Below are 14896 nucleotides of genomic sequence, written 5' to 3'. Positions count from 1 at the left end.
GTCTACACAGCAAGTTCCAGGACAAACATCTGGCTATGTAGAAAGACCCTGTCTCAAAAAAGAAGTGAAAATAATGTGAAAGTCCTTGTGAACCATGACAGTGAATCACACAGATAGTTCTTTCTTTCTTTTTCTTTCTTTCTTTCCTTCTTTCTCTTCTTCTTTCTTTCTTTCTTTCTTTCTTTCTTTCTTTCTTTCTTTCTTTCTTTCTTTCTTTCAAGACTATGACTCCTATAGGCTAGGCTGTGCGGCTCAGAATGATCCTGAACTGTTAATCCTCCTGCCTCCAGGATCAGATACTCATTTTCTCATCTGTGATAATGAATCAGTGATTAAATTTTCCTTCTAAATATATTCAGTTCTTTGCTGACTAAGTCAATAAAACTGAAAATAATATCTACCTCATAGGATTCTTCCATGTATAGCTTAGAAATGATACTTGGAAAATATTTAGTACAATGACATGCTTTTGGTAATTGCTAATATTAATGCTGGTACTTATCTGTTTTAGTTATTAGTGTTAAAAATATCATCCCAAAATTATAATTTCAGAATTTCTGATGTTAATTTTGGGTGGGTGCTTATAGCACAGACTGTATGTCAGGTGGTTGTGCTCCTCCATTTCTTCTGTATGCTATGATTCCACCAGCTGGGCTAAAAGTGTCCACATAGTAATGTTCGTATCATAATGCCCAAAATGACATCACCCTGAAATCTGGGCAAGTGTGTCTTATTTAAGCTTGCTATAATGAGTTAGAATTCATGACTTAATAAATCTTCTGTTCTTCCAAATCTTATCAAGCACATTAGGTTAGTAATTTTCTTAAAGATTTATTTATTTATTATATATAAATACACTGTAGCTGTCTTCAGACACACCAGAAGAGAGCATCTGACCTCATTACAGATGGTTGTGAGCCACCATGTGGTTGCTGGGATTTGAACTCAGGACCTCTGGAAGAGCAGTCAGTGCTCTTAACCACTGAGCCACCTCTCTAGCCCTAGGTTAGTAATTTTTAAACAATCAAAATGCAGTTCTTTTACTACTAAATTTGGAGGGATTTTAACTTTTTGATAGTCCAAAGATTGAATAAATCCTCTGAGGGCTGGGGAAGTACCTTGGTTGATAGAGCTGGGTTCAGTCCCCAGCGCTGCATGGACTAGGTCTGTTACCACATGCCTGTGGATACCAGAGCTCTGGAGGGGGAGGCAGGAGGTCAGTGCTCAGTCATTCTCAACCACACTGAAAGTTCAGGACTGCCTGTGCTGTAGGAAACTACCTCAAAGGGAAAAAAAGGAGAAGAAGAAAAAATTATTTGTGTGATTTCTATTGTTAAACTGTTAAACTAATGTGGATTTGTACAAATATTAAAACTTTGAGAACAATAAACCAGATATAACTTGGAGTTTTGCTATTTCCTGCTGTCTGAAATACATTTTATGAGAAAGCCCAGTATGAGTCAGTTTACTGTTTTTCATTAATTTTTCCCTGTGTTTGTTTTCAAGTTCCAAGATTTCAAGAAACCAGCAGTCAATATTCACTTGCAGATATGAGGAACATTTTTTCTGTCAAAGGAGACAGCCTTGTGATTCACCCTGCAAAAACAAAGGGGTGGAGACAAGCAAGACTAAATCCAGTAATGGCTGAAACGTTGGAGCATCTGCAGGCGTATCTGTGTCATAATGGTCTGTCTGCTCAGGAGACTAAGCTGGAGATCTTTCTGCCTACAAAAGTACTTGAGCTGGAGTGTAAGTGTAGAATAGTACATGACGTGCGTGACCCCTCCTGTGAGATGTACAGCACTCGGTCTGTCCTCAGTGACTAGGGAAGCTGTGGCTGAGGCTTAGCATTCCCAGTGTACCTCTGTTCTGCCGTCTTACGACCTCTGGCCTTCCTGGGCTCTGCTTTCTTCTTGGGAAAAATATGGGAGTTTCATCAGCTAACCCTAAAATCCTACTCTGCCTAAAATTTTACACTTTAAAAATTTCTAGCCATTTCAATAATAAATATGTGTGCGTACTTTCAAAAATTAGTTTCTACAATAAGTAGTAAGTTTCAGTTGTAAAGGATTTGAGAAGCATAGTTTGAGAAAAAGTTTGTTATAGACAGTAAATAAAAGTGAGCTTTAGGTATTAACATCAATTGGAAACTGGCCTAAGGAGATAAGGAATTGGGACACAAATTAGCACGGTGTTCTGGAAGAGTGAAGGCTCCGAGTTCTTATGGGAGGAAGGAGGACAGAGTACAGCAAAGGTGTGGGAGTCCATCCCAGTCCTAAAGGATTCATGGGGCAATAAGGGCATTGGAGGATCAGCCCTCATCAAAGGAAGTCTTCCTGACCATTACAGAACCCCACTGCTGAGCAAAGAGGACAGGTTACTGACTGCACGATGGGTGCCCAGTCCCAACCGACTCACCTAAGACATCTGAACGTCAGGGAGCATAGTGGGAGGGAATGGGACGTGACAGAGATTGGATAAGAACCGGAGGAACAAGAAGTTTGCTGTGAGACTGTCTCCAAGAAACTCGGGAGAAACTGTGTCCATGAAGTATTTTCAACATGGCTGCTTAGCAAGACCTGAAGAAGAATGTCAGCAGTAGCATGCTAACACTGATGGGGATCTTCTGGGGCCTCAGCCCTGCACAAAGTACTCAGGAACTAAGGAATGCTGGAGAAAGTCTTCTTCAGGGAAGAGCTTCCGCCCCGAGCTGGTTCTAGAATACCAGGTGCTCAGCCATGCAGTCATAAACTCAGAAGCATGTATGGACTGAGCAGGTGTATCTGTGTACTGGGGGTGTGATGATGTAATCACATTTTAATTTCAAAAATAAAAATATTAGAAGAGTTTAGGACTACTGTAAGAAAATTAAGCAGAAGAAAACTTTATGGGGTCTTGAAATATCCAACATATCTAAAACTGTATGGAATATCAGAAGCAACAAATTTGAGGTTAAAGGAAACCATTCTTACTCCACTAGAATTGTTATAGTAGTTTAATCGTGAAGTTTAAGAAGCAGTAACCAGCCAGGCAGTGATGGTGCACGCCTTTAATCCCAGCACACAGCAGGCAGAGGCAGGTGGATCTCTGTGAGTTGGAGGCCAGCCTGATTTACAGAGCAAGTTCCAGGACACCAGGGCTGCATAGAGAAACCCTGTCTCAAAACAACAACAAAAAGAAGCAATAACTGTTTGTAGACCCCATAGCCAAGTTGTCAGAGTAAGGGTGTCTAGAAAAATAATTGTGGATGAAAATAGTCAGGAAAGTAAAATAATCAGCAGTTTCTAATCATTTGATAACCAGATTATCTAATCAAAAGCTTCAGGGTTAGCGAATGGCAGCCTCTGTGTTCATTCTTGACTCCGGGAAGCTTCCGGTTCGTTCTTACAATGCTAACTGTGGACGACTTCCGGTTCGCTCTTACAATGCTAACTGTGGACGACTTCGGATGCTTACTGTTGGTGTTGCACAGACTGGCCTCACGGTCTCACATGGCAGTAATGCGCCCGGACTCTTGACTAGTTTCCACTTTGAACAGACAGACCATGCGATCGAAGCTAACTCAGACCTTAGCGCTCACAGGCCGAGGCAGGTGCGAGCTGTCCTTAAGCATTACTCTCACACTTGTCTCCTAAATGTGGTAGAATGAGAGAAAAGAAAACCGTCTCTTGTCTCAGTGTTTCTAAGAAAAGCAAAGACGAGGGGGCTAAGGATGAGCTCAGTTGAACAGTACCTGCCTGGGTTTCACAAAGGCCTGCATTGGATCGCCAAATCTCATAAAACTGGAGATGGAGGCTCATCTTACAGTCATAGAACTTAGGAAATAGAGGCAGTGGATAAAAAGTTCAAGACTGGGCCGGAGAGATGGCTCAGTGGTTAAGAGCACTGACTGCTCTTCTAGAGGTCCTGAGTTCAATTCCCGGTGGCTCACAACCGTCTGCAATGGTATCTGATGCCCTCTTCTGGTGTGTCTGAAAACAGCAACTTGTTCATATACTTAGGTAAATAAATCTTTTTTTAAAAAAAAAGTTCAAGACTATCCTCAATTATATAGCAAATCTGAGGCCATCTTGGGCAATGTGAAACCCTGTCTCAAAACAACCACAAAAGCCCGCATAGACCATTTTGAAGGAAGAAGGCACATTTTTTTTTCTTTTTAAAGATTATTGTTAAACACTAGCCATATACTTCATGTGGTTAGATTATTTAGTTGCTCCAAATCAACCTTATGATATAATTTATGTACACAACTGTACCCATTCCCTCTATGCAGCTGCAGGAAAGCCTCGGTGGTGTTTGGTTGTGGAGGAGTGCCCACACCCCACTAAGTAACCCTCACCTACACGCTGTAAAAAAGCCTCACAAATGTGCTGGGCTCAACTGAACTTTGGTGTAATCATGCCTCTGTTGGGACCTCAGGAGGAGGGGCAGACATTGCTTTATGTCTCCTTCGGGGAGCGGGAAGAATTTTAGCTATAATTGTATAACTTGGTGCATCATGACAAATGTATGTACCTTTAAAACCACCATAACTAAAAGAATATTTCCATCCCAGAAAGTTCTCTTTCAGTCATTCTCCCTCTACCTTATTACTTTCTACAGCTTTTCCCCTCAGTCCTCAGCAAGCCCTGAGGTTAGTATCCCCTGTTCATTATAGAGTCAGGTAGTGTGGACTCTTTACTGCCTGGACTCTTCAACCCACCACAGCATTTGTGAGATTCATTCATGCTATGTGTAACGCTAATTCAGCAACACTTCTATGAGTGTTCTTGTGCAAATCTTTTTTTTAAATATTTGTATTTTTTGGATATTTTATGTATTTACATTTCAAATGTTATCCCCTTTCCCTTCTCTCCCATACCCCCTCCTCCCTCTCCCCTTCCCCCTCCTCCTGCTTCTATGAGGATGCTCCCACTCCCACCCACCCACTCCTACCTCAACGCCCTGGCACTTCTGAATATTGGGGAAACAAGCCTTCACAGGACCAAGGGCTTTTCCTCCTATTGGTGCTGGACAACGCCATCATCTGCTACAAATGTGGCTGAAACCATGGGTCCCTCAATGTGTACTCATTGGTTGGTGATTTAGTCCCTGGGAGCTCTGGTGGGGTCTGGTTGGTTAATATTGTTGTTCTTCCTGTGGGTTTGCAAACCCCATTAGCTCCTTCAGTCTTCTCTAATTCCTCCATTGAGGTCCCCTTGTTTAGTCCTATGGTTAGCTGCAAGCATCCTCTTCTGTATCAGTAGGACTATGGCAGAGCCTCTCAGGAGACACTTATATCAGGCTCCTGTCAGCAAGCACTTCTTGGCATCAGCAATAGTGACTGGGTTTGGTGGCTGCATATCAAATGGATTCCCAGTCTCTGTATGACCTTTCCTTCAGTCCCTGCTCTATTCTTCGTCCCTGTATTTCCTCCCGTGAGTATTTTGTTCTCCCTTCTAAGAAGGAATGAATTATCCACATATAATAATTTGGTCTTCCTTCTTCTTGGGCTTCATATGATCTGTGAATTCTTTCTTAGATATTCCAAGCTTTTAGGCTAATATCCACTTATCAGTGAGTGAGTGCATACCATGTGTGTTTTTCTGTGATTGGGTTACCTCACACAGGATGATATTTTCCAGTTCCCTCCATTTGCCTATGAATTTCATGAAGTCATTGTTTTTGATAGCTGAGTAATATTCCATTGTGTAGATGTACCACATTTTCTGTATCCATTCCTCTGTTGAAGGGCATCTGGGTTCTTTCCAGCTTCTGGCTATTATAAATAAGGCTGCTATGAACATAGTGGATTGTGTGTCTTTGTTATATATTGGAGCATCTTTTGGGTATATGCCCAAGAGAGGTATAGCTGGGTCCTCAGGTAGTGTAATGTCCAATTTTCTGAGGAACCTCCAGAGTGATTTCCAGAATGGTTGTACCAGTTTGCAATCCCACCAACAATGGAGGAGTGTTCCTCTTTCTCCATATCCTCACCAGCATCTACTATCAATTGAGTTTTTGTTAGCCATTCTGACTGGTAGGAGGTGGAATCTCAGGGTTCTTTTGTTTTGCATTTCCCTGATGACTAAGGATGTTGAACACTTCTTTAGGTGCTTCTCAGTCATTCAGTATTCCTCAGTTGAGAATTCTTTGTTTAGCTCTGTATCCCATTTAATAGGGTTATTTGATTCTTTGGAGTCTAACTTCTTGAGGTCTTTGTATATATTAGATATTAGTCCTTTATCAGATGTAGGATTGGTAAAGATCTTTTCCCAATCTGTTGGTTGCCATTTTGTCCTATTAACAGTGTCCTTTGCCTTACAGAAGCTTTGCATTTTATGAGGTCCCATTTGTCAATTCCTGATGTTACAGCATAAGCCATTGGTGTTCTGTTCAGGAAATTTTCCCCTGGGCCTATATGTTCAAGGCTCTTCCTCACTTTCTCTTTTATTAGTTTGAGTGTATCTGGTTTTATGTGGAGGTCTTTGATCCACTTGGACTTGAGCTTTGTACAAGAAGATAAGAGTGAGTCAATTTTGGGTTCAGTCCCCAGCTCCGGAAAAAAAGAAAAAGAAAAAAAAAAGAGTGGGTCAATTTGCATTTTTCTCCATGCTGTCTTCTTACAGACATGGTAGTATTTTTCTTGAGAGAATATACAGAAGTAAAATTGTTGTTTATTGTTGCTGTAGGTGCTTTAGGTTTATATTTGATTTTATAAGAAATTATTAAATTGTTTTCCAAAATTCTTTCATCATTATGCATGCCCACCAGCAATGTGTGAATTTCAGTTACTCTGTGTCCTTGTCAACATAGTAGCAGCTATTCTATGGGCATGTGCAATGTTTATTATGGCTTTATTTCCCCAATGCCTAATAGTGACGAGTATCTTTACATACTTGGTGACCAGATTTATTGTAATAGAATTTACTATGCAAGTTAAATCTAAATTACACACACAATTTCAGAAAACTTATTAACCCTTTCTTTCAAATCCCATAGCAGTCACTCTCTGTTCTACCCAGCTGTAGAATAACTAATTTGTACTCTGTCTCTATGAAGTTGCTTCTCCTAAATATTCTTTATAAATGAAAGCTGTCAAATATTGGTCTGTTGTGACCTACTTTATTTACCATCATGATTCATCTATTGTAGGGTGTGTGTGTGTGTGTGTGTGTGTGTGTGTGTGTGTGTGTGTGATGTTCAAATCTTTTGCCAACTTTTTAATTAGGTTTCTTTTAAAATATTAATTTATAAGAATTTAAAAATATATTTTATATTTAGCCCTTTCTCCAAGGATATGTATGACTCATTGTAACCAGTCAGCAACAGCGTTTTACTAGAATATCTTCATTGTCTGGCAACTGGTATTAAGAAAAAGAGATGGACTGGAGAGATGGCTCAGTGGTTAAGAGCACTGGCTGCTCTTTCAGAGGATCTGGGTTCAATTCCTGGCACACACATGTCTGTTCAAAATTGTCTGTAACTCCAGTTGCAGGGGATCTGACACCCTCACACAGACATGCTTACAGGCAAAACACCAATGTACATGAAATAATAAATAATTTTTAAAAAGAAAATGCGTATTACTGATTTTAAAAGAAAAAGAAAGCCCCAAATATCTTGTGTTTAAACATTTCTCCTTACAAAGCAACTTGGGAATAATTTAGAGCTAAATAAATGCTGCCTCAAACCAGGCAGATAAAACATAAATCAGTGCGTTCAAACCTCTAGCACGTCTATCTCTAGCACGTCTATCTGCTTCCGAACCGACCGGGAGAGGAGCACAGTCTCATTTAAGAAGGCCAGCAGACCCGTTCTGCATTTTGTATAGCTGTTGTCGGAAGCAGTTTATCCAGAGATCAAATAGACTGACAGATAAGACAAACAGGGATCCCCACTGCCTTTAGGCAGCCCAAAGCCAGGACCACTTCCCAGTGCTGGCACCGATATTGAGTCTAGTCAGTGCCATGTCTCTTCCCTCCTCTGCCAGCTACATGCACTAGAAAAGGAGCTTAATTAATTTAATCAAAATGAAAGAAAATAGTATTTCTTATATTTTCCATACTTTTATAATACATATGTATATATATCAAACCTTGAAAGTTTTTAATCATGTTATGCACATTTTTGCTTATACTTTATTTTCTTTTATTTTATTTTATTTTTTTTTTTGGTTCTTTTTTCCGGAGCTGGGGACCGAACCCAGGGCCTTGCGCTTCCTAGGCAAGCGCTCTTCCACTGAGCTAAATCCCCAGCCCCATACTTTATTTTCTATGCTTTACTTTCCCCTCCTATTTCTCTCTTTATTTCCTCTCTGCCCACCCTCTCTTGACCTCCTTCTCTCTGCCCTCATCTCTCTAATCTAGGGATTGAATTTACAGTGGAGCATAAAGCAGTGTATTTCGTGTTCGTCACTGAACATCATCCTCAGCCCAGAAAACTTTCTCATTAAGGAGATGGGAACATTGTTCATGGCATAGGAGACCTTTTGTGATTTTGTACAAAATGTAAATTATTTAACTTTCATATGCTATAAATAAAATTACTGAAGACACACTGAAGGATGAAGCTGCATAAGTCAGTTGAACTAGATTTCAAATTCATTGCAGAATTATCTTTGTGATGTGTTGCATAAACTATGGGTCAACTATTATAAAATGTCTTTTAGAGAAAATAACCAATTTAAACAAAATTAAAATAAGCAATAAAAAACAAAAAAATTAAATAATTTTTAAAAAAGAAAAAGAGATGGCCCAGTGGTAGTAGTGTGCGCCTTTAATCCCAGCACCCAGGAGGCAGATGCGGGCTGATCTCTGAGTTCAAGACTAGCCTGGTCTACGGAGTGCGTGCCAGGATAGCCAGGGCTACACAGGGAGGCCCTATTGGGGGATAGTGGGGGTGCGGGAGGTTGTCAGGTGGTGGTCATTCGTGCCTTTAATCCTAGCATTTAGGAGGCAAGGACAGGCTAAGCTTAAACAGAGTAAAAGAGTTCCAGGAGACAGATAGATAGATAGATAGATAGATAGATAGATAGATAGATAGATAGATAGATGATAGATAGATAGATAGAAACAGCAAAGGAAGGAAGGAAGGAAGGAAGGAAGGAAGGAAGGAAGGAAGGAAGGAAATGGTAAGCCTATGACTTTTTTTTTTAAAGCTTATTTTATTTAGAATCAAAAATGGATTTTCCAAATAGTAAACAAACTACCTCTAAAGATCAAATTATGTTAAAAGAAAATTACAAGTAAAAGTATTCATTTAGGTGTAGAAGTCATTTTGGAATCTTATTTTCTTATTTCCAGCGTGGCTAGAACCTAAGAATAGCCCCTCGCTCCTCCTGCCAATCAGTGAGAAATCTGCAGACGCTCACCAATTACATCCCCAGAAGAGGCCGTCTTCAGAACGGGAAGGGCCACGCCTTCGTTTGTCTGCTGAACAACGTGCCTCTGTTAAAAATTCAAACATGGAAGCAAATCCAAAGAGTGGCCAAGAACCAGCTGCTCGAATGATGCAGAAGACGGACAACGGCTGTGTTGGACTTGGTAATCCTGTACCGTCTGTTGAGTCAGCCTCCTCTTCACAGATCAAGACATCTTATGATAAAAACCGAGATGATTTGGACCTTTTGAGCGAGTTTATTATTCTGAGAAGTAAACACCAGACTTTCTTGTCAGAAGCTGAAGTCAAAAGCCAAGACCAAAACAATGGTGGGTAACGCAGTAAGATTTGCCATAGACATGTAACAGCTTGCACTGGGCACTGTCCATTACACAGTGCAAGAAAAAGGCTCTTTCAGAGAAATCGTACAGTTTCTCATAGTGACGGAGAGCACCACTGATACTTATTATAGATAGAGATAGGTGTGTACATATACATTTAGGTATGGATAGAAATATGCTTTCAAGGATTAAAGGCAAATTTCATTTGTAACAAAGCTATCACTTATAAAACCTGCTTTCTATAACTTAGATATATAAATTTAGTATTCCTAACTTGATCTTTCTTATTCACTTACAATCCTATCTCAGTACTTTTAAAAATAGTTTTATTAATTCTTCAAAAATTTCAAACATTGTCCTTTTAACATTATCATTTCCCCTTCCCCTCATCCTCCCATATCTTCCCTCCAATTCACATTTATCCAACTTCATGTCCTCATTCTTTAAAAGATTGTTGTATTTTATGTGCATGGGTATTTTGCTTGCATGTATGTGTGCACTGTGTGTGCCTGGTGCCCATGGAAGCTAGAAGAGGATGTTGGAGCCTTGGAACTGGAGATGCAGACAGTTGTGAGCTGCCATGTGTGTACTGGCAAATGAACTTGGGTCCTCTGGAAGAGCAGTAACCGATCTTAATCTCAGAGCCGTCTCGTCAGATCTACTCCTTTTTTAACCCATCAAATCTCATTAGTCTATTGTGGCCAGCCATTGGAGCATGTTAGAGGCTGTACCCTTAGAGGAAACTAACAGTCCCTCTCCCAGCAACTCTCAGTTACCAATAGTTCCTTAGCTAGGGGGTTGTCTTAGTATTTAAGCATACTTTATAATATGAGTTTAGACATTTTTCTCATTTAATTGCTTATTAATCTTTATAATATTATCAAAGAGTTTCCATTTATACTGTAATAATTATATTTTCCCTCTTGTAACCACATCAAAAGTAGTACAGTGAGCCCCAGACCAGTCTCAAAAGAAAAAAGTAAATAGCAACCAAAGACACCAAAGATTGTCCTCTATATCTACACACATGCACCACGCACGTGTGCACACTCAAACACACACACGCTCACACACACACTCACACACACTCACACACTCACACACACACTCTCACACACACTCACACACTCACACACACTCATATACACACACTCACACACTCACACACACTCATATACACACACTCACACACTCACACACACTCATATACACACACTCACACTCACACACGCACACACTCACACATACTCACACATACACGCACGCTCGAGGGAAAGAAAATTTGTTGTTTTTAGGTTTGTTTCCAGATTCTACTCCTCTTTGGGTTGAAAAGGAATCCCATGTTAGTTAACACTGGCACCCTCTTCTGCTTGTTATACTTGTGAGAAGAGCTTATAGGGACACATTAGCATCATAAATAAGGGCCCACAGCAAACATGTTGAAAGAGATAAGAAGGATACTTTCTTATTTAAAAAAAAGCTAACTTACTAACCTTTAAGAGAGTGCTGCTATTAAGAGGGACTGTGTCCCTGACATTCTCTCAGTTAGTGTGATGCTCCTGGCCTTTTCGTTCCCGTATATATTCCTCCCCGGTCAGGTGCAGAAAGAAGTGTGTAAGTTGTACATTGGGGGTGAAATGGGTGTACACTTAAGAGAATGCATGCCCAAAGAAAGAAGTGTTGTGAGCCTCTCCCATGTCGCGACTCTGTCCTGGTGAGAGTCCCGGGCCAGCTTAAGCGAGGACTGAGTGGGTCGGTACCTCTGGCAGACATTTAGTCACAAAGCCCACTTGTCTCTCAAGCCCTGTTCTCCACCTTGCTTTATTAGCAATAAAGGTCATACTTCACTTCTTGCCTTATTTCACGGTTAATTGGGAATGAGAAATGTTATGACTTTAGCCCTCTCAAAAATCTCAATAATTAACATCACTTAAGTGAACCTATTCAGAGTACTTAAAATTAACTGGCAGTATTAACTTGAAGTAACAATCTGGTTTTGTATGTTTTTCATCGTTTTACTTGGGTCACTTTTATTTTACTAAGGTGGGATCTTTCTGTGTAGCCATAGCTGGCCTTGACTCTGTGGTCCTCCTGCCTTAGTGTCCTAAGTGCTGGGATTATAGGCAGCACAGGCCCCCAGGTCCCACTCCATCAGCAGACTTTTCACCTCACACGAAAGTGTCCCAGGCTGGTGGCACAGTTCAAAAGCATCTTATGTTATTGGTGGATGACATGAGTAGTTAAAATAGCTGTACATACACATGTACATATACATGAAGTCTCTAAAATACTTAGAAAATAAGAAACCCAACATGCATTGAAGACTGTATCAAATACCACATTGCATATTGAAGGAGGAGTGGTTTTTGGCCTGGAAGTAAGGAGGGCAGTTACCTAAGATTTCATGTAGAAAATGGCTGAACTGAAGATTGTATAGTAAACCTGGTGTGCCTGGGACAGAAGGGAGACTCTGGAAAGCCACAGAGGGGTAAGGGACAGTGCTGCTGTCTTTTACGTGTTAAGAACTGGTGTTGGTGTTTGATCCTTGTAGTTCGGGTAGGCATCCGAAATCATACTTTTCCTATGAGGAATCTAGGGCTGCTTCAGGACTGAGGTAGAATTTGGAGCAGACGCCAGAGTTTATCCCATTTCCCTCACCCACCTTGCTTCTCAGCACAGTGTTAGGTCCACTGATCTGGGTAATTCATTTAACTCAGTCTCAATGGACTTCCATGAAGATTTAACCACTATGATTTTAAACACAGTGTTAAAATAAAGCAGCAGCATTTCTCCTGAACAATTTAATGTTTTTGCTAGAATTTCAAGATAAAGAAAAATATTCTTTGACTCTTCAAGAAGAAAGTCCTGTTGTTTCTAATAATAAAGCTCCAGAGGAAAGATGTCAGGAAAGAGCAGATGATGTCATCAGGATCCCCGCATCAGGTAAGCAGTGTGCTTTCAAGATCACTGGGAAGTCTCTCCTGAATTTCTAGAGCATGCCGTTTTTTTCCATGTAATTGTCTTTACCTGTGTCAGAAACTTTTTTTCTTTTCTTTTTTCCTTTTTTGGTTTTTCTGGACAGGGTTTCTCTGTGTCTCCCCGGCTGTCCTGGAACTCACTGTGTATACCAGCCTGGCCTCCAACTGAGAGATCTGCTTGCCTCTGCCTCCCAAGTGCTGGGATACAGATATTTCTTAACTCTATTTCTGTTTTCAAGTTATTTCCAGACCTGGGATGCCCTGTGCTCTGCTTCTGCCTTTCTCCTGTTGCCACACTCCAGATCACCAATTGTCACTCCTTCCTTCACTAAAGCTGAAGCCACTTTCCTGTTCCTGTGAGAAGGAACTGCAAGAGCCTCCAGTCTGTCTCTTCGCCCATGGTCGGGCCCCTCCGTGCCTCACCACAGGCAGGAGGTGTGAGTTGGGTATCAGAAGCAGCACACCGTGCTTTTCACTGATTTCAGTGCTGTTGGTTTTCAGACACCCAGTGCCAAGCATACTGTCTCCTAGAAGCCACAGCGATCCCTATCTTACAGAAGCTCGTTTGCCTTTGTGCCTACCCTGCTGCTAACTGGAAGTTCGCCACTGTCAATTTTGACCAAACAAGATTCTTCTTAAAGGAACAGGAAAAAATAATAAATGATGCTATTCACCAAGGTGAGTACAGATCAGATCCCTGCCACCCAAAGGATACATTTTTAGACAATTGTAGCAATGCAGACCTCAGACCTGAAAGAAACCTTGACTGTAATTTAGCATGTAGTACTCACATCTGGCCAAACCCAGAAGATTCTCAGTGAATCTCCTAACACACGTGTTATTTAATAGATCTGCACTGCAAAACCAAAGTTAACCCTATAACCACTCACAGTGGAGCTAGTACTTGGCCCTGCTCTACCTAAACAAAACCACAGAAAGATATAAAGGATGATTTCCAGTGAACTTAACTGCATCTTATAATGAAATATAAGGTGTATAAACACAAAATATCCAGCACCCAACAACGTAAAACTGAGGATGTCTAATATAAAATCATGTTACCAAACACACACAAATACAGGAACCACAACCTGAAATGAGAATAATCTACTGAGACAAACCTAAATCAAGGGGACAGGAATTATCAGAGGCTGTTAGCTCATTATAACTGTTTCTGCATAGGCAGAGGGGTTTAGACTCCTGACAGAGAGCCAGATCCAGGACTTACTGCTGTCATTGCTGACCTCTAACAGTGTGGTTCTGGGGAAGGAAAGAACAGAGAAAAAGATTTTGAAACAAGACAGTGGCTTTCTACCGTTCCTTACCCACATGAGCCCTTTCCCTTCTGCTCAGACCATGGATTGAGGCCTTCTCTTAGAGTTATTTCTGTCCTTGCTGTAGCTTGCCCTTTGGGGTTTGCAGTTGCCTGTAGTACAAGCCAAGGCACACTAATAGAAAACAGTAGGACACTTACCATTTTGAGCTCTTACCCCCTTGGCCAGTCTGCCTGCTGCCACTCACTTTAAGGTCTGGATGGTGGCCATGTACTCTGCTTCATGCTTAGAGTTAAATCAGGGCACCAGACACGTGCACTGTGCTCACCACATGTTATCTGGACCTAGTCTGTTAGTGAAGTCTAACTTTCTAAGTCATTAAATTACACAGATAGTAACAAATTTGTAACTTCTTTAAAAAAATGATGTAGGTGGGCTGGAAAGATAGCTCAGTTTTTTAAAGAACGTTTGCTTCTCTACCGAGGACCTAGATTCAGTTATCACATGACGGTTCATAGTACCTGTAACTTTAGGTTCTAGGTGTCTGTAACCTTCATCTGTCCTCTGCCTGTACATGGCATACATGAACTCACGCAGACACATACATACACTTAAATATAAAAATAAATAAATCTTTGCTGGACATGATGGTTCATGCCTTGAATCATACAACTCAGGAAGTAGAGGCATGTGGATCTCTGAATTTGAGGCCATCCAGAGCTACTTAGTGAGACCCTGCAACAAACCAACAGCAACAAAAATGAAATAAAATAGAACCATCGAGATGGCTTTGCACATAAAGGCACTTGCTGCCAACCCTGATGACCTGACTCCTAGAGCCCACATGGAGGAAGGAGACAGTCTTGCAGGTTGCCTCCTGACCTCACACACATGTATGGCACATGACACACACGTGTGTGGCACATGCATGCCCTCTACTCCT

The 14896-nt window shown here is 40.9% G+C and overlaps 1 protein-coding gene across 1 annotated transcript in view; it reads left to right on the top strand.

The window, feature by feature from the left end:
* Window positions 1-14896, top strand: part of Shoc1 (shortage in chiasmata 1) — a 95797-nt gene that overhangs the window by 40595 nt on the left and 40306 nt on the right. Inside the window, 4 exon segments of the mRNA NM_001446935.1 lie at window positions 1507-1749; window positions 9285-9689; window positions 12519-12644; window positions 13181-13357. Coding sequence (NP_001433864.1) covers window positions 1507-1749; window positions 9285-9689; window positions 12519-12644; window positions 13181-13357 — 951 coding nt within the window.

This window comes from Rattus norvegicus, chromosome 5 (assembly GCF_021556685.1).
Source record: "Rattus norvegicus strain SHRSP/BbbUtx chromosome 5, alternate assembly SHRSP_T2T, whole genome shotgun sequence".
NCBI classification, from domain to species: Eukaryota; Metazoa; Chordata; class Mammalia; order Rodentia; family Muridae; genus Rattus; species Rattus norvegicus.
This window is presented reverse-complemented; position numbering and strand designations above follow the sequence as displayed.